Source organism: Adiantum capillus-veneris, chromosome 4, assembly GCF_014529385.1.
Source record: "Adiantum capillus-veneris isolate H3 chromosome 4, ASM1452938v2, whole genome shotgun sequence".
Taxonomy (NCBI): Eukaryota; Viridiplantae; Streptophyta; class Polypodiopsida; order Polypodiales; family Pteridaceae; genus Adiantum; species Adiantum capillus-veneris.
The window spans coordinates 18,840,043-18,863,336 of record NC_140934.1 but is presented as its reverse complement, the minus strand read 5'-3'; the positions used below and the strand labels follow the sequence as shown (position 1 = coordinate 18,863,336).

Genomic DNA, 23,294 nt, shown 5'->3' with positions numbered 1-23,294 from the left:
ATATTTTAGCGGACCCTTTCGGTGCTCGCTTTCTAAACTAGAATCTACAACGAGATATACATTCTTAACATCACAAGGAGGTAGACATAAGAGAGCTATTTTTAGGTTAGGTTTCTTGACCTTGGATTAGTTAGACCTTGGATTCTGTAACTATGTGACTTCCCCCCTCTTTTAATTCGTTCACCAACATTGCCACCACAGCAGAGGTGGCAGAACTCTCAAAATTCTAGCAGATGTAGCGGGGTTCGATCATGAAGCCTCGAACGATCATTTCACTGTTTCACACCCCCGCACCTCTCCTCCCAGTCCAACTCTCCTCTCTACGCGCGCGTACACAGCAGGCGTAGTGGAGAAACGTGTCAGAGCAGCAGAGTACTGTGGAATTGAGCCCTTTTGCAGGTATAAAGAAAAGTAAGCAAGAGATGAGGAAGAAAAGCAAGCAAGAGATGAAGAAGAAAAGCAAGCAGGAGCTGCATACGGATAGCAAGCAAGAACTGAAGAAGAAAAACAAGCGAGAGGTCAAAAGACCGGAGTTTTTAAGAGACAGTGAACCTGCAGTGCTCGCAGAAGCAAAAGATGTGATAGAGATTGAAATAACAGAGAATGACCCTGTGGTTGGAATGAGAAGTAAGGATTGCTTGCTATGTCTTTCCTTTAGCAAGAATTTCAGAATCCTACTTTAGATTGTCCTGTTTAGTGAAAGTTCTTTGTACTGGCATGGGACGACATTCACCTAGAATGAGTCATTATGTTGCAGCGCATGCTGATGATAATGTCGAATGTGGATCATTTTCACTATTTCACGCTCCCTTTTGTTGATGCAGAGTGGCTTTCTGATTATCACAATAAAAGACCAGGATTTCATGTGCTGCAGCAGCAGACTGACAATTTCATAGCAGATTTTGAGGCTCGTGAAGAAAAGGTTTTCTTCCCTGCTAGAAAGATGTTACTCCATTGTTTTGTTCACCAAGGTCATTAAGTAAACAAATTGTCCTTATTAAATTGGTGCAGGCAAGACAAGAAAGGGAGGCTGCTGCAGCTGAGGAGGGATGGACTGTTGTTGCTCATCATAAGGGAAGGAAAAAGACAACTGACCCTGAAAGTGGAATTAGTGTTGGCAGTGTCGCAGCGGCGGTAGTTGAGAGAAAGAGAAAAAAGCAGAATAATGAGTCGGACTTGAATTTTTATCGCTTTCAGAGGCGCGAAGCCCGCAGAAATGGTATAGTTCCTAAAACTCCATGCTCTAATTTACTACCTAGACATACAGTGACAAAGACGGCTAGAGGAGATACACTGAGTTTTTGAGGGAAATGTTTTTATTGTTAGCACAAAGGAAAGGAAGTTCAAGTGCTAGGATCTAGGAATGTCTAGTTGGAGGATATTTTAAAATTTGCCTAGTGCCTTTCTGCTGCGTTACCCTTCCCAATATCTTTGCCCTTTGAGAACTGCCCATGAATTTATCCTTGGTTTGCTTTTGAAAGATGAGAAGAACCAGCCATTTCTGGCTACAAAGAATTATTGTCACCAAACCAAGATACACATGCTCTATAGACTATGATAGACGTGGAGTCAAATATGAGAAAGAGATCGATCATGCATGAGCCTTTAGAGTATGGTTGCAAAAGTAGCACACCTGAATTTGAGACACCTCCTATCGAGCCACCTATTCTCTCTCACCTTCCCATGAAGGTTATTTGACCAACTTCCTTGGGCAGCCTTTACGCTTTGTGTCCTCTCGAGCAGTATCCATAAGTTGGTCGGGTTAGAGTTTTTGAACTATAACCGCTTGATCCTCGCGGCCATATCTTTTTCATCAAGCGGGTAATTCTTCATATGACTCACATATTTTGGGTCTTTAGAGTACTTGATCAATCTTTTCACACACATGTCAACCTACAATTGACGTTTGTACTCCGCTCTGTCGAGATTGCTTACGAGAAATTTACCCAAATCTCCGTTGGAACTGAGCTTTTCATCTCCCCGGCGATGGACAGTCCAAGGGGTGTCGCCTCTATCAGATTCTCTGCAAGAATTTATGTGCGCAACAAAAAGGATTGGATCCTTCTTAGAAGAAGAATTGGTTTGGGCCCGGATACCACCGATATAAGCTTGGACACTCCAAGCGAGAAATCAATTGCAATACACGAACAAAATCTGCAAATAATTGAACTTGACTAGAGAGGGAGAGAAGAGGAGAGTCAACATTGCACGGCAAAGTTTTTGAGCCAAGACGCACTTGCCCTAAAGATTGGCACCCCTTTTGGTATTTTCCCGGAGGGTCCTCTTCTTTGAGACTCGGCATCCAGATGCTCTCCAAAAATGAGGCCCCTTATAAACTTATTGGGATGCTTTGACAGCGCAAAATGCGGAAATATGTACAGCCTGCCATGTCATCACTGTCAAGACAATTTACGAAAATCAGCCCAGAGTTCAAGCTTTTGATATTTTTGGGTTTAGGCCCCACAGCCAGTGCCGATAAGTTCTTTCAAGTTGGTAGGGTTAGGTTTTCATTAAATATCCTAACCCCTTTCTGCTTTAGGCCCCTCAGCCACACTTTCTGAGTTCGGTTGAGTTCTTGTCCTCTTGGCCAATTCTTCCCAATTGGGCATGCCATGTCATCAACTTGTAACAGAGAGAAGAAGATTAACAGCGGATGGGGTCTTAAGCCCCCCTCCAATGGTCCCCCTCTCCATTGCTAGAGAGATATTTACACAAATGCTGATACAATGGTCCTAAATGCTAAGATTTTGATGTGATTTTGTAGTAGATGCTTGGATCTAAGAGGCTAAGGCCTGAAATAGAAAAACGCTAGTGATGCTAACGGAGATCTGCAAACTCACTAGTGATGCTGACATAGATTTGCAAACGCTAGCAAAACGCTAGTGATGCTCACGAAAATCTGTTGGGTACTTGTATTGCATTGTATTGACTTGACTTAAAGAGGTGATCCTAGGGGTCACTTATATAGCTCAAAGAAGTTGGGTTGAGCTAATGAAGAAAATCCCATGACTTTGAATTTGCTTGCTATTATGTCAATTATTAATAAGTTAGAGCCTATTAATAAGAGGTGCTTCGTGTGCGAAACTGCCTAGGCTTGCCTGCTTGGTACTAATGCAACTGTATGGGAACACTCCCTAGTGCCTACACAGACATTGGCTGTGCTCATGAGCAATTAGAGGGTATTCAGCTACTCTAAAGTGTGTGGACATGCACGTCCTGCGTACAAGCTCACAAGGGTGCCAAAACACTTTCTAGGCTTGTCCATGTGTACTTGACAGTCTCACAATCCCTTAGCTTTTGTGAGCTGCTGCAGGAGGTTTTTACAACGGATGCATTATGTGATATATAGCATTGGAGGTTGTGGTTTTCACTACATCGCCCGAGGCGGATAGAGCTTTTGTAAGGTGCAGCAGAAGTGAATGTTGACTTTGCTCAAGATGAGTGCTCCGAACTGTGCTCACGGGTTCCTTTTACTTACGGAAGGGAGAGCCTTCCGTTCCTTTAGTGAGAGAGTGCAATGATCACAATCAAATTGAATGACGTTGTGAATGAAGGTGCTGAGACTGAGAGAGAGAGAGAGAGAAGAATATGACACCAAACAGTTGTCGAACCCTCCTCCAAGGGCCCCCCTCTCTATGGCGAGAGGTCTATGCTTTTGATTGCACAAATCTGGTACAATGGTCTAGATGCAATGGACTTGCCGACGATGTCGACGACAATGATGACGGCGACGAGACGTGCTGAAATCTGAAAACGCTAGGGGCTGAAATTTGCAAATCTGCTAACTGCTGAATTCTGACATTGTGTCGGTGAGGACGCCGATGGCGACGACGCGACGACAATGCGCTGAAAACGCAGATGCTGAAATCTGCGGACAGCGGGCTGAAACTGAAAACGCTGGCTGATCTGATCGTGCGGCGATGATCTACTATGGGTAGGTGAGATCTGCGAGGCTAGGGGCGGGATCTGCTGTGTTTTAAGTGCTGAAAACTGAAAATGCTGATGCTAGGGGCTGATCTGACGCTGGGAATCTGCAAAACGCTGATGTTGATCTGCAACCAAAAATGCCAGGGGATCTATGTAGCAAAACGCTGTTCTTGATCTGCATCTGCAAAACGCCAGGGCTGGGATTTTATAGAACTTAGCAAATTTGTCCTACCCAGTTTCCCAACAAAGTCACTTATTAATAATAAGTGAAAAATGGATAAAATAGGGAAAATGGGTTCTGTGCACTGAAGAATGCTCATGATGGGTATTGACTGTCATGCTGATGATCATGTTGTGTGCAACTAGAGGATATGCAACTACTCTAAGTGCCTGGACATGCACGGCTTGCAAACAGGCTCACAAAGATGCCAGAACACTTCTTAAGCTGACCTGAACCTTGGACGTGAAGTAGCTTGTCCACATGCACATAGGGTCAGATGTGCACGTGACATCCCCTCCTTTGTAAAGTGAGGTACTAGTATCAAGTTGCATGGCTTCCTTGTAGTCTGCCAACAACTCTGGGTAATCTTTGAAAAACTCTTCATAGACCCACACTGCCTCGTGGGTTCCTCGATCCTTGAACTTCAAAAGGTTCTGTCTGATGTGCTTCTTTGAGCCATGGCGAAACCGATGCAACAACACTTGCTCCAGCTCCATGACTTCAGCTTTATCGATGATCTCTAGCTCTTCTTCTTCGGAAATGTCCTTCGGAGGTGTTCCCTTCAACCAATTAACATGAAAAACATTGTGCATTGACTATGAGTTAGGCAACTGCAATTTCATAGAAATCTCATTTATCTTTTTAATGACAAGAAATGGACCATACATTCTAAAAGACAACTGAGGACATTTCTTTCCTGCTTGATTAAGACATTGCTTGATGATTCTTAAATAAACCCAATCCCCTTCCTTGATAGAAACATCTTGATGATGCTTGTTAGCCTGTTGTGAGTAAGACTCCCGAGCCTTGCTTAGCCGAAGCTTCACTCTCAGAAATCTCATCCAATGACTGACTTTCAGCATTCCATCAGGCATTTGACTGACTGAGCGAGTCAAAAGTGATTGGAACGGACGGCCAAAAGCTGCTTCATACGGAGTTCGACCAATGGTAGAGGAATAAGAGTCATTCAAAATAGCCTGAATTAATGGGAGATAGAGCTCCCAATGAGACTGCTGATCATGCACATATGACTTTAAGCCAACTGATTGTAAATCTCTTATGACTGTGGATGAAAAGCTGATGAAAAATTCAACTTAGTGCCAAAATTTTCTGTAATGGAAATGGCCTATCAACTTTGAGAGTAGCAGAATTAGGAAATTAGGTGAAGCACTCTTAAGAGATTACTTTGTGAGCATAGCGGGTGAACTTAATTGATGGTAGCAACATAAACATGGTACTTAGCTAACTTGGCATGAACAATACTTTTGCAAGAGAGAGAGTTTAGAGAACATAACAATAGTTGAGGACCGAATTCATATGGAGCCGGTCCCCCCTCCAATAGGCATTTGTATTATAATTTCTCCCATCAAGAGAGACTTGGTACAATACAATCTTTGTGTTCCTTGTGACCTTGGTGATGCAATGAAGATGGAAAGCTTCATGCATCACAAACATAACATAAGATAAACTTGAAGAAAGCATTAACTATCCCAAGCCTCAATCCCAAGGCCTCAAACACCTTCGAAGGTGGAGAGAGCTAGCGGGGAATGAGGATTGGGAAGAGGAAGAAGAAACATTCCATAGGAGAAAGAATAGTTCCTCACTTATCATTACTCTTCTCGCTAGCATACATAATATCATAGTAATGGAGATGGAGAAGATGGAAAGCTTAAGCATTGAAGCATGACTCTTGGTTGGATTTGCATTCCATAGCCAAGAGTGTTGGTATAGGCTTTCACTCTCACAAGCTTCGAGAAGGAGATGGTGTTCCTCAACTTTCACCAAGTGAGAATGGCTTTCCAAATATGGAGTATATCCCCCGAGCACCCCCCTTCCTTGCTTTGGGCGAAAATTCTACATGCTACAAGCTCATTGAACCCCTCTTCCCTTAGCTAATCACATGCAGCATGCAGTCAAGCATATGGGTAGTCTTTTGACAAGTGTCCTCCTTACCCCTTAGAGAGAGAGAGCTTGAAAATATCTAGATATTTGTTAGATGGAAGTAGAATCTCATTGGATCCCTCTTTAGCCCAACCAATAGCATTCAAGCATACCATGTGGTTTAAGCTGAGTGAGAGTCTGACATGTGTCCCATGTGCTCTTTTAGAATTCCCCTAACTTTGAGATTTTTATGCATAGGAAGTTTCTCAAGCAACTTCCTCATTAAGTGTGTAGGTTCTCTTTTTGACTCAAGCATCTTACCCCCCATGCATAGGAAGCTTCTCAAGCAACTTCCTGATTAAATGTGACAAGTACCTTAGTCATCAAGCATGACAAGCACCTTAGGTGGAGTTCCCACCTCAAGCACAGCCCTAGCTTGCTTAAGTTTACGTCGGGTTTCCACCTCAAGCACATCCCTAGCTTGCCCAAGTTTAGGTCAGGTTCCCACCTCAAGCATAGCCCTAGCTTGCTTAAGGTTCCCATTTGAAGCACAGCCCTAGCTTGCTGAAGTTTAGATCGGGTTCCCACCTCAAGCTCAGCCCTAGCTTGCTTTAGGTTTCCACCTCAAGCACAGTCCTAGCTTGCTTAAGTTTAGGTCGGGTTCCCACCTCAAGCTCAACCCTAATTTGCTTAAGGTCAAAGGACTTTAACACTAACCATTGGAGGTCTTTAATGAAGCTAACCCTAAGGTCTTTTAAGCTTTATTAGTTTCACATTGCTCTTTGATAGACTACCTCCTTTTGGACCCCTATTGAGATGTAACCATCTCTCCTCTTGGTCCCCTGCTGAGGTAAGTATAGAAGCACTTATTGCACATTGCTCTTTGATAGACCATCTCCTATTGGACCCCTATTGAGATGCAACCATCTCTCCTTTTGGTCCCGTGTTGAGATAGGTTTAGAAGCACATGTTTCTATTCTAACTCTTGTTCCCGTTTATTCTCCCACATTAAATGATCAGTTTAATATGAGAAAATCCTTTGGTAAAGTTAGATATTATATTTTATGACATTACCTCTCTTTTGAAATCATAGTCGTCCTTGACTATGAGGTAGAGAAGATAAAGCCTAGTCATTAGTCCATGTTTCTTAGCGGGTAGAGGATCCCTTTTTACCCTACGACATCATTCCAAGATGGATGACTAGTCCATTTGGTGCTTGGGAGACTTAGCTGTCGCAAGCATGTCTGCTCTTTAGTCCATATCATACTTCCAAAGTAGAGTGACAAGTTCTACTCGGTGTTTGGGAGACGTCGTCACCACAAACATGATTCTAAGCATGCATACTTTTAAATTTGTGCACAAAAAAAAGAAAACTAGTCTTATAAGACAAAAACATTTTCCATTTAAAATGCATTTTCATATGCTTACTCTAGTGGAACATTGTAAGCATTGACAAGGTTCATATTATCCTTAAGCTAGGTTCTTTGCATTCATCTAGCATCTTTAAAAGAATAATTCTTAAACTTAATAAGATATTGTCAGATAATCTTACCGTTTCTTAATACCTTGTCTTCATGTCATAGGATGGACTTAGGTTGAAGTACTTCTTCTTGATCTTTGATTTTTGGAGGGTCTGCAACAACTATTGCTTCTTTTGATGGCGCTCCTTTGTAAGGCTTATGTAGGTTCTCATGGAAAACATGGTGCATGAGCCAATGGTTGGGCAACTTCAATTGATAAGCCATATCATTGACTGGCTTAAGAATTTTAAGAACCATAGTATCTTTTTGCTAGTTTAGCATCATACTCTTGGTGGTCTGTAGGACTCTTGCCCGTAGTATGCCTCATATGAGCCTTGAGAAACTTTAGCAAGACCCAGTTATTTTCCTTAAAGGCTAAGGCTCTTTTGTGCTTATTAGCAGCAGCCCTTTTTGCCTTTCCTGTGAGATGGATATAACCCCTTTAATCTTTGGAAAAGATTCTTGTAGGTCTCAGCTATATTCATCAGCAGCGAAGATCTTCCCCTGTAATTGACGTAGTAAGGGACTTTTGGATCTTCCCTCTTTAACCTCGAAAGGTGCTTTCCCCATAGAAGTGTGTACAATGTCATTGTACGCATACTCTATAAGAGGTAGGTACTTCTATCATTGAGAACATTGATCTACTTCCATAGGCTTTTAGTAGATTCAAGGATCGTTAGATTAGTTATTTCACTTTAGTCATCCGTTTGTGGATGATAGGCCGAAAGAGAAATTTAATCTACTTCTTAGATTTCAAAAGAGACTCTTCTAGAAATTATTGGTCATTCTAGGATCTTTGTCCGACACTATAGATGTTGGAAATCCATGATTCTTGAAAATTTGAGATCTGAAGAGGGTTGCAATTTGATGTGCCTTAATAGTCTTTTTGACAAGCATAGAGTGTGTTTTCTTGTTAAGGCTGTCAACTGAAACAATCCAAGTTGCTTCCCTCGATCAATTTTCAACTTTTGGTATACCACGCATTTTGAAGCATACTCTTGTATGTTTACTTTTCATGGTAGACCAACAAAAATTCATTTCTACTCCTCGAAGAGTAGACTATGGAATCCCTCTTTGCCCCGCATAAGGAGAAGTATGGGATTCATACATGGCTTTCGTATTATATGGGTGATTAACACATAGCCTATTGCCGTTTGGAAGTTAACCATACTTCAAGGTGAATGGTTCTTGTTTCTTTCCTATTGCAAAGGCTGTAATTACATACTTAAAGTCTTGGTCAGTAGCTTACTCATCTATCATAAAAGATAGATTATTGTGAGTTGCTATAGACACCACATTTATCCTTGGTCGTTGTGAAAGTGCATTGACCACTTGATTGTGCTTACCAACAATGTGAGCAATATGAAATTTAAATTACAAAAGAAAATTTTTCCACCTCATTTGTTTGTCGGAGAGCTTGGTTTGCGTCATGAAGTTCTTGAGGTTTTGTGATCCATTCGTAGGATGAATAGAGTCCCCAAGAGATAGTGTTTCCATGTATTCAGGGCATATAGAATAGCTAGTAGCTCTTTTTCGTATTTGCCCAATACTCACTTATTGAAGTTGAGTCTTTGACTCTCATATGCTATGGCATGCCCTTCTTGAAGCAAAATAGCTCGAAGGCAATCACCACAAGCATCACATTGGACCTCAAATGGCTTTCAGAGATCTAGTAGTGTGAGCACACGTTGAGAGATAAGGTTCTCCTTAAGCTTCTTCAAAAGCTTCTTGCACTTTTGCAGTCCATGAATACTTAACGTTCTTTTTATGTTAAGTCATGTAATAGACCTGCTATTAGTGAGATTTTGTTTTTTTGAAGCATCTATAGTATGCACACATACCTATAAAGCTTTGTACCTCCTGTAGATTCCTTGGATTAGGCCTTCCTCTTATTATCTCTAACTTTGTTGGATCCATATGGATGCCATCCTTAGAGATAATGTGACCTAACTATTGAATCTCTTATAGGAAAAATAAATTTTTTTTTTTTATTAGTTAAAAGCTTATTGTCTCTCACAACTTGAAAGATTACCTTGAGGTGTCGCTTGTACTCCTCAAGAGAATTTGAGTGGCCTCAAGATTTTTGTCCATCATGAGTTTGAACGCGTCTGGAGTATTTGTCAGGCCAAAACTTTGTAAATTATCAAATAGATCTTCTATGCATGGCACGGGTAATCTATTTTTCATAGTAATCTTATTTAGTGCTCTATAGTCGACACACATGTGTTATGTGTCGTCTTTCTTTTGCACTAAAAGCAATGGTGAACAAAATGGAGAGGAGCTAGATCTCACCATCCCTTTTTCCACCAATTCATGCACTTGCCTCATGATCTCCTCTTGTTGAGCTTGTGAAACTCGATAAGGAGGCTTGTTAGGCAGTGAGCTTCCTGGTAGGAGCTCAATTGCATGGTCATCATCCCTCATTTTAGAGATAGCTCACTAGGGATGTCATCAATGAAAACATCTTGGGATCCATTTAGAAATTAGACAACTCTAATTCCTCTTGATTCCCTTTATTGCAAGGATATGGTGTTTCCCGACTCATTAGCATCTATCTACATGCTCTTTTCCCAGTAGGTGAAGTAGATTCTCCTTTCAGGAAACTTCATGTTGGAAGTCATGTGGTTAAACCATGGTGCCCCAACGATAACATTCTCATGTTTGAGAGGGAAGATGAAGAAATCCTTTTTGTCCACAGCTTTGGACATGAAGCCTTAATTTTCCAATTAAGGAAGTAACTGAGACGTCTTGTCCCTTGATCTAGCTCCATTGGCTTTCAATGTATCTCCCATCTCGTGGGCTTGTATGCTGAGCGTAGTGGTCAACTCCGTGGATATAAAGTTGTGAGTTGAACCAGGGTCAAACAAAATAAAGGAATCATACTCTTGCATCTTTCCCCAAGCATAGGAAAGGAGAAATCCTTGGCAATGAGCATCCTCTTTTGGAACTCCAAACATAGAGGCTCTAGGAGTCTTATTGCGGGTAATTCTCTTGGGGCAAGGACGATAACCATGCCCTTGCTCCCCACACTTAAAACATTTGTGGTCCTTACAAGAAGCTTCTAGCTCTTTAGGAGAGAGTTTATATTTACCTTTGTAAACTTCCTTCTCCTTGGACCGATTGTTTTTGTTGTTGTTGGAATGGCCTTGGGAAGAATTTTGGGCATTGGATTTCCCCTTGGCATCACTTTTGTCTTTATTTTCCATGGTTTTGACATTCCATCTAGACCCTCGTTGGAAATTGATGCGCGGAGCAAACATGGTGTGGTGGATTGTCTTGGTGATAGAACCAGGCCGTTGAGAGTTGACATACTCGGCCATCTCTTTGGGTAATCCCACACATAATTGTTTCTTTTGCACGACAAAGTTTTGAAAGATAGTAGTCTTGAGATGTAAATCCCAAAACTTGTCCACATATTTGTGGATAAACTCATGAGAGAGAAGCTTTAAACTTCACCATTTGGTAAGCACTTTGTCATTTGCATCACTTGCAAGGAATTGCTTCATGATGGAAACTCGTAGAGTTTTCCATGTCTTTGGGGCTTTGTCGATGCCACGAAGGCTAGCCCACCATTGATGAGCCGATTTTTGGAAGTGCATAGCTACATGGTGTAGCTTGGAGGACTCCGTGAAGCCCTCATCTCCAAAGGCCGCATCAAATTGTTGGATGAAGGCCAATACTTTGTCGGTAGCACCAAAGGTGCCATCATAGGTGAGAAAAGAGATACTCTTTCCTCCCTCTTTGAACTTCTTTAACTTTTGTGACCTTCGCCATGCAGGGTAAGATTTGCGATGTTCTACCCTCTTGTATTCTATAAGAGAATAGCCATAGCCTTCATCGGTAGAGGAGGAAGGTGAAGAAGAAAGAGAAGAGGGTGACCTCTTTCTTGCCCTTTTCTTCCTTTGTTTCCTCTCTTCCCTTTCGGAGTGACGAGGAGGACTATGGGTTAACCATTTCCTCTTGGGAGGAGTTTGCGATTGTCTAAACCGCCATACTCTTTCCTCCCTCTTTGAACTTCTTTAACTTTTGTGACCTTCGCCATGCAGGGTAAGATTTGCGATGTTCTACCCTCTTGTATTCTATAAGAGAATAGCCATAGCCTTCATCGGTAGAGGAGGAAGGTGAAGAAGAAAGAGAAGAGGGTGACCTCTTTCTTGCCCTTTTCTTCCTTTGTTTCCTCTCTTCCCTTTCAGAGTGACGAGGAGGACTATGGGTTAACCATTTCCTCTTGGGAGGAGTTTGCGATTGTCTAAACCGCCATCTTCATGGAGTCACATCTTTTGAGGAACCTAGGGAGTCATTACTTTCTCGTTCTTTGGATTCCTCCTCTCGTATGGGAGAGAGTCTTCTTTTGGGGGTCTCACCAAGAGGCCTCTTAAGCTCTCTCCCCTCTTTGAGAGGAAAGAAAATCCCATAAGCACGAAGTTGTTGAGTAACTTCGGCTTGCAAAGAGGGGTTGCCCATAGCTTGTTGCAACCTAGTAACAAGATAATTAACAAACATGGGGGCATCATCATTAAAACTTTCATGTGCAAAATCAAAGCTATCAATGTTCATTCTACTCTCTTGGTTATTGTCAGCCATCTTAGTTAAACTTAGGTGTTTACTTAGTGTATGCTGTCACAAAACGGGAGCGTACACGAGCACTTAGAAATCTGAAAAATAAAATACTTTGCAAATGTGAGAGAAGGGAGAAGATCGACACAGTATTGGGGACCAGAAGATGGGTTGGTCCCCCCCCCCGTCAAGAGTATTCTTTATTCAGGGAGAATTCATATACAAGCACGAGAACCCGAGGAAACCCCTCTGTTCTGTAATCTTAGACCCGAAGGTCGTTCTTTCCCGAAAAAGGGCTTGGGCACAAGGCTGTTCTTTCCCGTAAGGGACTTAGACGCGAAGTTGTACTTTCCCGTAACGGACTTAGACGCAAAGGTCGTACTTCCCGTGAGGGAGGATTCTTGCAAAACAACCACACAAAGCAATACTCGCGATGTGTAAACGACAAATTGGAACGCTTGCTGCCTTTTTATAAGCCCGGGCACCCTGCGGAAATAGGGCACAAAAAGCAAAAGCTCTGGCGCTTCTAGAGAGAGGAGAGAGAGAGCTCGCTGTTTTCAGCCCTGCGTAGCTTAGCGCTGGGTTTATAACGTAGGCTTTTTTAGAAGAGCCTTGCTTGATTTTATTATAAGAGGGCTGGTCACTTAAAAGTGACCGGCCACTTTATAAAATAAAGTGTGAACCTGTTCAAACTTTAAAAACCACTCAGTGAGTTAGAAACAATGCGACACAAACACATTCCAGGCGTCCCTGGGTGTAGAACACGGGCACAGACGCAATGCAGACACAGACTCCTCGCGGGAAAGCATCTGCCCTCCCGCAAATGTTCCTGCTTTTCGTAAAAAGCTTCATTGAACCCATCTTTATTCTTGTGCTTGCGTTCTTATGCGTATTCTCCTACTCAGTTCGGATTTCCTCCTTAGCCTACGGAATGCCCCCTTTTTGATGCACCCATCACCCATCATGTGACGCATCAGGGGCACTTGTAACTCGGCTCTTTCCACCGAACTTACGGAAACTCCTTCGCGATGTTTACCGTCACCCATCAAATGACACATCAGAGTTGTCCGTTCTTGATGGCACTTCCTGTAGCTACAATCGTTTAACAGTTCTTAGTGTACACAATAAAATATCCTAGAAAAAGAGATTAATCATTAAAAAAATTAAGAAAATAGTCCAATTAGCAACATCCCTCTGGCTTCTAAACAGTTGACCTCAACTGTAGTGCTTGGACATATACCTCGAGTATCTCAGGATAAGCTGCTAATTCCTCCTGCGTCATCCACTGAGCATCTAAATTCGAATAGTTCTTAAACTTAACCAAATACTTCTGTGTTATCTTTCCGGACTTGAGGGGCCGCTCTTGATGAGTTACTATCTGCTCCGGTTGGAGTATTTCTTCCGTTTCCTCAACCTCAGGAGGTTCCTCAGCACTTGGCTGACTCGGAGGCGGTCCCACATATGGCGGGAGTAAACTGGCATGGAAGGCATTATGGATCCTCCAATTAGGCGGTAGCGCTAATCGGAAGGTGACATCATTCACTTGCTCAGTGATCTTAAACGGCCCATAATGACGGGTAGAAAGTTTTACCACCTTCCCCTTATGAGACGCTTGTTTCTTAAGTCTTGCCTTCTCAAACTTGAGTAAGACTAACTGTCCGACTGTTAAGTCTAGATTCCTCTTGTGCTTGTTTGCAGCTTTCTTATGCTTTTCCTGAGAGCGTAGAATAGCTCTCCTATCTTGCCCGTAGGCTGTGTCCAAGTCCTGGACAAATTCATTTGCTGCAAAGATCTTATCCTTAGTTAAAAGGATCGGTGGAAGCAAAGGCTTACCATAGAGAATCTCAAAAGGTGCTTTCCCCGTCGATGAGTGTATGGTATTGCTATACGCATACTCGACAAGAGGCAAATATTTCTCCCAGTCAGATTGCCGGTCTGACACATAAGCTTTTAACATATCCAATACTGTTGAATTGGCTATCTCACTTTGCCCGCCCGTTTGAGGATGGTAGGCAGATGAAAAATTCAACTTCGTACCAAGATTATCCATCAAGGCACGCCAAAAATTTCTTGTCATGCGAGGATCTCGATCACTCACAATAGACTTAGGCATTCCATGATGCTTAAAGATTTGTGCCAGAAAACCCTAGCCATATGATCTGCTTTGATCGTTTTCTTGATTGGTATAAAGTGTGCTTGCTTGCTAAACTTGTCCACAATGGTCCAGATCACGTCATTTCCAGTCTGAGTTCTAGGGAGGTCCATGATGAAGTCCATGGCAATACTTTCCTAAGGTTCATTAGGCACAGGCAATGGTTGTAGCAACCCAGGCGTCTTATGCCGATCATACTTCACTTTTTGGCAAACCAAGCATTCCCGGACATACTCGTCAATGTTTGCTGTAAGGCTAGGCCAAAAGAAGTATCTTTCCATTGCTAAGGTCGTAGGGAGAATACCCCGATGACCCGCATAAGGCGAAGCGTGTGCTTCAACCATGTTCTTCTTTCTTAATGGCTCCACCACACATATGGCTTGATGGTGGTAGAGATAACCGTCCCGAATGGAATAGGGAAACTCATTCTCTCCACGATGTAGCTTTCCCCAAACGGTGGAGAAGTCTGGATCATTCGGATACAAATCCGGTAGTGCTTCTAATTCTTGATGATACACCGAAGTGATAGCGTTCACCCTTGGCCGCCTAGACAATGCGTTCGCGACCACATTCTTACTCCCAACCGTGTGAAGGATCTGGAAGTGAAACATAGACAAAAAGTTTGCCCATCTCATCTGCTTCTCAGATAGTTTCCTTTGCGTAAGAAAATACCGCAAACTCTGGTGATCAATCTTGATCACAAAATCCGCTCCTAGAAGATAGTGCTTCCAGTTGGATAAGGCATGAATCACAGCCGTGAGTTCCTTTTCGTAGATTGATGCATGCAACTCCGCATCCTTAAGCCGTCTGCTTTCGTAGGCCACTGCATGGCCTTCTTGGTGTAGCACTGCTCCGATGCAATCGCCTGAAGCATCGCAGTGAACCTCAAATGGTTTCTTTAAGTCAGGCACTATCAGAATAGGTCCATGGCTTAGCAAGTACTTGAGCCGATCAAAAGCTCCTTGTTGTCTCGATCCCCATCTGAAAGGAATCTTCTTCTTTGTCAAATCATGAAGTGGTCCTGCTACATGACCAAATCCTCGGACAAACCTTCGATAATACGAACATAATCCTAGGAAGCTACGTACATCATGTACCGTAGTGGGAATAGGCCAATCTTCTACCACTCGGATCTTGGCAGGATCCATACTCACTTGATTGTGAGAGACTATATGGCCGAGATAGTGTATCTCTGAGAGAAAGAACTCGCTCTTCTTTGCATTCACATGCAACTCATGCTTTTGCAATTCTTGAAACACTAGGTCCAAGTGCTTCCGGTGTTCCTCTTCTGACTTAGAGAAGAAGAGTATGTTGTCAAAGAATACTCCCGTAAAAGATCGATACGGGCTGAAAATGCGGTCCATCATGCGATTGAACGTTGCAGGAGCATTGGTCAAGCCGAAAGGCATTACCAAAAATTCATACAGTCCAAAGGTTGTGCGGAAAGCAGTCTTATGGACATCCTCAGAGGCGATCCGTATCTGATGATACCCACTCTTTAAGTCTATGCGACTAAAGACACTTGCACCCTGCAACTTATCAAGTATATCATCAATCCGAGGGATTGGAAAGCGATTCTTGACCGTGATCTTGTTTAAAGACCTATAGTCTATGAACATTCGAAACGTGCCATCCTTCTTCTGCACCAATAGAACTGGAGAGCAGTAGGGTGAAGCACTTGGCCGTACTAACCCTTTCTCTAGAAGCTCGTTGACTTGCTTCAAAATTTCCTCTTGCTGAGCAAGACTCACCCGATAAGGGGGTTGATTGGGAGGCGAGCTACCCGGTATGAGATCTATGCGGTGATCTTTCGGGCGTACCGGAGGTAGTTCATCAGGGAGTGTTTCCGTGAAACAATCTTTGTACTTTTCAATAAATTGAAAACGCTTAATTTCCAGACTAGAGACTGGATCCCCACTAGTTTTATCCTTCTCACGTGCAAAAATCAAGTAAGCAGAAACACACTTCATTTCTTTCTTAATGGAGATATGACTTACAATTGGGAACTGCCAATCTCCTACATCAGCATGAATCTTTATTTTCTTACCCCCATGATAAAAAGTGAGGGTCTTTTCCACATAATCGGGGATAGGTGTCATGTGGAAGTGCCATGGCTTACCCAAGATGATATCACATCCCTCGATGGGTGCCATCAAAAATGATTCGCGGTCCTTGTACTCGCCAATCCGAAGATTGAGCTGTCCTTGCACGGGAGTTGCATTGGTTGTCAACCCCTCGAATGCTGATCCGGATGTAACCGGTGTGCCAAGCTGAGCCGGTGTGAGGCACAAACGTTCCGCAGTATCCAGGGAGATAAAGTTATCCGTGGATCCTGGATCATAAAGAATCAATACTCGCTGGTTGTTGAGAGACCCCCAGCCCTTCAGAAGCTGACGCTTCCCCTTCTCCGTTGCTATGTTTCCTTGAACATCTGGAATTGAGTTCGAGCTTGGTGGAGCGTGTTCCTTCCTTGCTTTATCTTGCCTCATAGAGGCTTGTTCTTGCCGTTGCTGCTTTAGAGGGCAGTTCGGCTTCATATGTCCTTTCTCTCCACAGTAGAAGCATCTTCCTTCCTCTCTGAAGGTTTGGAGTTGAGTAGGAGAGAGATACTTAGTTCGCTTGCCATTGCCCTCTGGCTTCTTAGAATGATCATGGTCCCTAGATGGAGGACGTTTTCTTCCTTGGCCCCCTTGGTCATCGTAGACCCCTCTTTGTCTTGCACGGTAAGTGCTATGCTCCATTTTTCTGGGTGTCCCAGTTGAGTGCAAATCCTCAGCAATGATTGCTGACTCCATCATCCTCTGAAGAGTGTCATGCGGATACACTTTCATACTCTTTCGAAGCCGCGGTTGGAGACCCGCTTCGAACTTTCGTTTCTTTTCCTCGTCGGCAATCTTCATGAAGGGAGTGACCTTCAGAAGAACCGACCAATACTTGTCTACATAGGTAGTGACTCTCTCATGTTCCTTCTGGGCGAGCCAGTCCCATTCCTTCCGTATGTCCTGTTCGAAGTCAGGCGGAAGAAACTGTTCATAAAATTCAGATTTGAATCTCTCCCAAGTTTTGGCCTGGGAACCTTCCAGAATCTTGGCTAACCACCAATTACTTGCCGTTTCCTTGAGGTGTATCCCCACATGGCGCAATTTGGATCTTTCTGTGAAGTGCCCATTGGTAAAGGCGACTTCAAACTGTCTGATGAAGGACAGTGCTTTGGAGATATCTCTCCGTCCGTTGTAGGTTTCGAACTTGATGTCCTTGTCGCCTGATTTGAAGACTCTCATGCGATGTTGAGACTTGCGACCATGCTTCTTGAATCGAGGCTTATCTTTGGGTTGACGTAGGGTAGTAGTAGTAGCGGCTTCCTTCTTCTGACGAGACGATCGAGACGTAGAAGTATAATCAGGAGAGTAAGATGGAGATGAGATAGAGATGTCCTTGCTCTTGTCTAGCAAAGAGAGCGCTTTTCCCTCGCTTTTTCTTGGAGTAGGCTGTTCATTCCGATCCGAAGATCCGTTGTGCACCTCGGCACGTTCTTCTTCTCTTTCCTCCTGTGGTCTCACGCCAACAGTGTGGTCTGGATGCCCGGCTGCATCGGTTCCATTCGTTCTCTTCATTCCGCCCAAGAGCTTTTGGACATCTGGCAATAGTAAGATTTGTTGCAAATCCGTAAGCTGAGCTCGCACTTGTTGAAGCTACTCTTCAACGCTTCTCCCTTGGCTCGACATGGTTCTTCCCGTTCTTCCCGGAATCGTCCTTCTTTGCAGAGAAAGAGAGGAGTCCGAGCTCTGATACCACTGTCACAAAACGGGAGCGTACACGAGCACTTAGAAATCTGAAAAATAAAGTACTTTGCAAATGTGAGAGAAGGGAGAATTGGGGACCAGAAGATGGGATGGTCCCCCCCCCCCCCCCCCCCCCGTCAAGAGTATTCTTTATTCAGGGAGAATTCATGCCAGAGAATGAGCCCTTCGCTCATATTTAAAATACTTTGCAAATCCTACCAAAATATTGGTAGAAAAGTGTCCATAGATTTATTTCTCTCTTCTTCTTTCACCATCTCTAAGATACTCTCTCTCTCTCAAATCAATCATGGTCACTAGACCTAAGAAAATATGGATACCCAAGGTAACAACTCAAAGAGTGACAACCAAAACAAAATGGGAGAGTACCCCTACAAAATCTCGACAACCTCAAAGCAACTATGCATGGCAATGGCAATCAAAACGACAGTCAAAACCTATAGAAAGCCCACCCAAGCATCAATGGATTCCAAAGAAGATACAAACTCACAAACCACAACTTGGAAATGGAGACCAAAACTACCGACTTGATCATCCTCATCCCAATTGTCTCCACCAATCACAACAACAAAAAACAAGTGGGTACCTAAGCTGCCAACGACAAATGAAACCATGACATAGGTACTTCCAAAATCCACAATCAAAGAAAGAGTGTGACATTTCAAGCACTTTTGTTTGAAAAACATAGAATAGATGAAACCTCTACAACGAACAACACTAAACAAATAGTTCAGTATCCAGATCTTGCATAACATAGTGTTTCCCCATGCATTTCTTCCATTGGCATGATAGGGACACATTATAGGGCCTTGCATAGACACAATGTTACCACCCATTCACAATGCACAACCTTTCATTCGAGACAACTCAAAATAGGAAGGGGGGAGTAGCAGCATATGGCTACTGCAACATGATGAGAATTCATGTGTACAATGTATAAAGTGTGTTTCTTTTGCTTAATTTGTTGCTTTTTAGTTGGTTTTTACCTCTTATAAGATCGACACAGTATTGGGGACCAGAAGATGGGATGGTCCCCCCCCGTCAAGAGTATTCTTTATTCAGGGAGAATTCATATACAAGCACGGGAACCCGAGGAAACCCCTCTGTTCTGTAATCTTAGACCCGAAGGTCGTGCTTTCCCGAAAAAGGGCTTGGGCACAAGGCCGTTCTTCCCGTAAGGGACTTAGGCGCGAAGCCGTACTTTCCCGTAAGGGACTTAGACGCAAAGGTCGTACTTCGCGTGAGGGAGGATTCCTGCAAAACAACCACACAAAGAAATACTCGCGATGTGTAAACGACAAATTATACCTGTTGCTCCTCGCTCGAGAAAGCGACTACTGCACTCCGTCGACACACGAACTCTCGCAGATTTCCGTCGCCGGCGCTTGCTCCAGAATCCTCGGCGCTAACTCCTTCTGCTGCTCCTGGCATGTACAAAACTGGAACGCTTGCTGCCTTTTTATAGGCCCGGGCACCCGGCGGAAATAGGGCACAAAAAGCAAAAGCTCTGGCGCTTCTAGAGAGAGGAGAGAGAGCTGTTTTCAGCCCTCCGTAGCTTATTAGCGCTGGGTTTTTAACGTAGGCTTTTTTAGAAGAGCCTTGCTTTATTTTATTATAAGAGGGCTGGTCACTTAAAAGTGACCGGCCACTTTATAAAATAAAGTGTGAACCTGTTCAAACTTTGAAAACCACTCAGTGAGTTAGAAACAATGCGACACAAACACATTCCAGGCGTCCCCGGGTGCAGAACACGGGCACATATGCAATGTAGACACAGACTCCTCGCGGGAAAGCATCTGCCCTCCCGCGAATGTTCCTGCTTTTCGTAAAAAGCTTCATTGAACCCATCTTTATTCTTGTGCTTGCGTTCTTACGCGTATTCTCTTACTCAGTTCGGATTTCCTCCTTAGCCTACGGAATGCCCCCTTTCTGATGCACCCGTCACCCATCATGTGACGCATCAGGGGCACTCGTAACCTGGCTCTTTCCACCGAACTTACGGAAACTCCTTCGCGATGTTTACCGTCACCCATCAAATGACACATCAGAGTTGTCCGTTCTTGATGGCACTTCCTGTAGCTATAATCTTTTAACAGTTCTTAGTGTACACAATAAAATATCCTAGAAAAAGAGATTAATCTTAAAAAAAATTAAGAAAATAGTCCAATTAGCAACATATGCTTCGGCAATTCAAAACCTTAGTTGCTACTCCTCTTAGCCTATGAAAATAGGCACTTACGTATCTACACCCACGGTTCGAATTAGTTAATTATAGAGAGTAGTGGAGTGAGTAACATAGAGAAGTTGCCGAGGGATAGCCCTTTTCAGACTTCTTATGGCTCAATAATGGTAAAGCCGTAGACAAGTCTAAAAAGACTCCATTATTAAAACCAAAGCTCCCGAGGTGTGCACCATTTCCCACATAGTGGGCTCAACAAAACCGATAATAGATCCCAGTCCCACTTACCTTAATATAATTAACAAAATCAACCATTTTTTTTTTCCGAGAAAAAGATCCTTCTATTAGTTAATGAAAACTGCCCATAGGGCTACATCCACCTCTGCTAGAGAGGGCTACAACAAGCATGATGGGGAGACTCTCCCAATGAAAAAACAGCATATATACAATGGGGATTAATCAAGAGATGAGAGGAGGGAAGAGCCACACAGGTGGACAGTAGTGCCATCTGAGCACCCCCTGGACCATGGTGTAGAAAGGCCCAGGGCGCCAGAGTTGAAGGAAAGCCTCGCGGCGCTCTCGCATGTGGTCGGAGCTGCCCTGTAGTCCCTCAAGTTGTCCTCTGAGAGTATGGATCAGTTCTAGCCAAAAGTCACGAACAGTCTCTGCTGGTGGCATAGGGCGAGCCTCAAAGATGCGGAAACAACGGGCCCGCCAGATGAACCAGAGAGCTAGGCCGTTGATGAGCTCCGAGCACTCCTCTCTCTCACTGCACCACTCCTGTGGAGTAAGGTATGTAGCAGGCTGGAGTGTAGGTCGCCCCCCCTGTATCACTATCATCCTGCTGGTGGAAGATAGCTCAAACTGTAGTGCCGGGCCCGTGAGGGTGGACCAAGCCGCTGCCCCCCAAGTGTACTGTCGAGCCGTGGAGAGGGCAGGCATCAGCCGAAGAACTCGTAGCCACACCTGCTGGGCCGAGGGACAGTCCCAAAGACAGTGTCGCTGACTCTCCACCAACTGGTCACAGGCTGTACATGCGGCCGAGAGACCACTATGCACAAGCCAGCTCCCTACTGCTGTGGCTCTGTGTGCAACCAACCACTGGAACAAAGTGACGCGCCTCGGCTGTCTGGAGTCCCACAGCCTCTGCCAAAAAGCTGCCAAGAACTCAACTGTGAGACCCTCCTCCTGCCAATGCCGTACTGCAGCGGGGCGGGCCTCTCTCTGCGCTGCAAGTATATGACGTCCAAGCCGAACAGTGTACTGAAAGAAAGGGACTCATGGGCGGTCTGCAGAAGAGAAGGGGTCCCTCCAAAGCCACTCACCAGGATCCCACTGTACTCGTGCCAGTGGACAACACTCCCAAGCCCATAGCCTCCAGTGTCCTGTCTCAAGAGCTGCTGGGTCAGGGTCTATGACGCAAGTCCTCCCACAGATGCCCACAACTCGGATCCTCTGGAAACAGCACTCTGCTACCTGCGGGGCCTCTACTGTAACTCGCTGTAATCGTCCCCCACCCTGAAGCTCGAAGAATAGGGCTGGGACAGTCTTTGAACAAGCCTTGACTGAGATGAGAACCTCCAGTCGTGTGAAGGCTCCCATCCATCGGGGTGCTACTGGCTTGAGAGGCGTGAGCCACTCAGCTGGAACTGACTCTGAGATGTCCTGACACATGCTCTGAACCCGTCTCATGCCCTGTAGCTGGACACCCTGCACCTCCTCTGACAAACCTGTGAACTCTAGCCAGTCACCTAGAGAGCGCGTTGGACTTGCTGCCATGGGACCCCAAGAAACATGAGGCCTACTCCCAACCAAGTGGCCTCTCTGAGTGCTAACCATGGGGTTCCAGACGAGGGGCTGTCGTAGGCGCTCCTCCGTGCATGTCGGCTGTCTCTGCTCTAGGCCACGTCGTAAGAGCTCCCAAGAGCGAAGCAAACTCACAGCGAATCGGTCCTCCAGTCTCCTGCTCAAACCAACTCGGCGCAACTCTGTAAAGATCCATCTGGTCGAAGGTTGCCAAGGGCCTCCTGACTGAGGCACCCTGGCACGAAGCCTCTGCAGCAAGAACTCTTTCCAGGGCTCCTCGCCTGGAAGAAGTCCTCTGACGGCGAACTTCCCAAGAAGGGCTCTGCTCTACTGTGCTGGATCAATGATCCCAAGCCCTCCCTGAGAACAAGGGAGTGTGATGACAGACCAAGCCACCTTGGCTCGGGCAACCTGAGTGTCGCGACCTGACCAAAGGAAGTTCCTGATCAGCCTCTCTACCTGGCTGATACAAGAACTCGAGAAGATCCAGCAAGAAGTGATGTACCACATAGTTGCCAACAACACCTAGTTGGCAACTACTACTCTACCAGCCAGTGAAAGTCGTGCTGAGCTCCAGTGTAACAGCTTTCTCCTGATGGACAGGAGAAGAGGAGCAATCTGCTGCTCGGGGGACAAATCCAAACCAACCTGACAACCCAAGTATCGAACTGCAGTCCCTGGAGGAATCCACCTGAAACCCTCTCCTAGCATCCACTCTGGCACAGGAGCACTGCCAACCGAGAAAGCCACTGTCTTTCTCTAGTTGATCAGTGCGCCCGATGCACAACAGAAGGTCTCTAGAGCCTGCCCACACCTGTGTAAATTGGCCTCCTGGCCCTCTAAGTACAAGGCTGAGTCGTCGGCAAACTCAGCGTCCAGAAGCTCATCTCCCCGTATAGGGAGTGCTAAGCCCCTCAAACCAACGTGCTGTGACACCAAAAATTTGCTCATCGCCTCCGCATAGAACAGAAAGAGAAAGGGGGCAAGAGGACAACCCTGTCTGACCGATTGTGTGAGCATGAAGCGCTCACCTCTACCTCCTGCCAAAAGCACCTGACTGTGAGCCTGTCTGTACAAAGCTGACACCCCTCTGATCCAAGCATCTGAAAAGCCCATCCTGCGAAGCGTGCCCTCTAGAAAGTCCCAGTCAACTCTGTCGTATGCCTTCTCAAAATCGAGAAGAAGAATCACAAGGTCCTCCCCATGGAGACGTGCCAGGGCAGAAGCCTCCCAGAAAGTGAAGATGTTGTCA

At 44.7% G+C, this 23,294-nt stretch overlaps 1 protein-coding gene across 1 annotated transcript in view; it reads left to right on the top strand.

Annotated features, from left to right (window-relative positions):
- The first annotated feature begins 286 nt into the window (after positions 1-286).
- Positions 287-23,294, top strand: part of LOC147458813 (uncharacterized) — a 44,467-nt gene continuing 21,459 nt past the window's right edge. Inside the window, exons 1-3 of the mRNA XM_086509698.1 lie at positions 287-627; positions 825-922; positions 1,012-1,219. Of these exons, the coding sequence (XP_086365824.1) occupies positions 423-627; positions 825-922; positions 1,012-1,219 (511 nt within the window). The 5' untranslated portion in view covers positions 287-422. The remainder of the gene's footprint in view (positions 628-824; positions 923-1,011; positions 1,220-23,294) is intronic.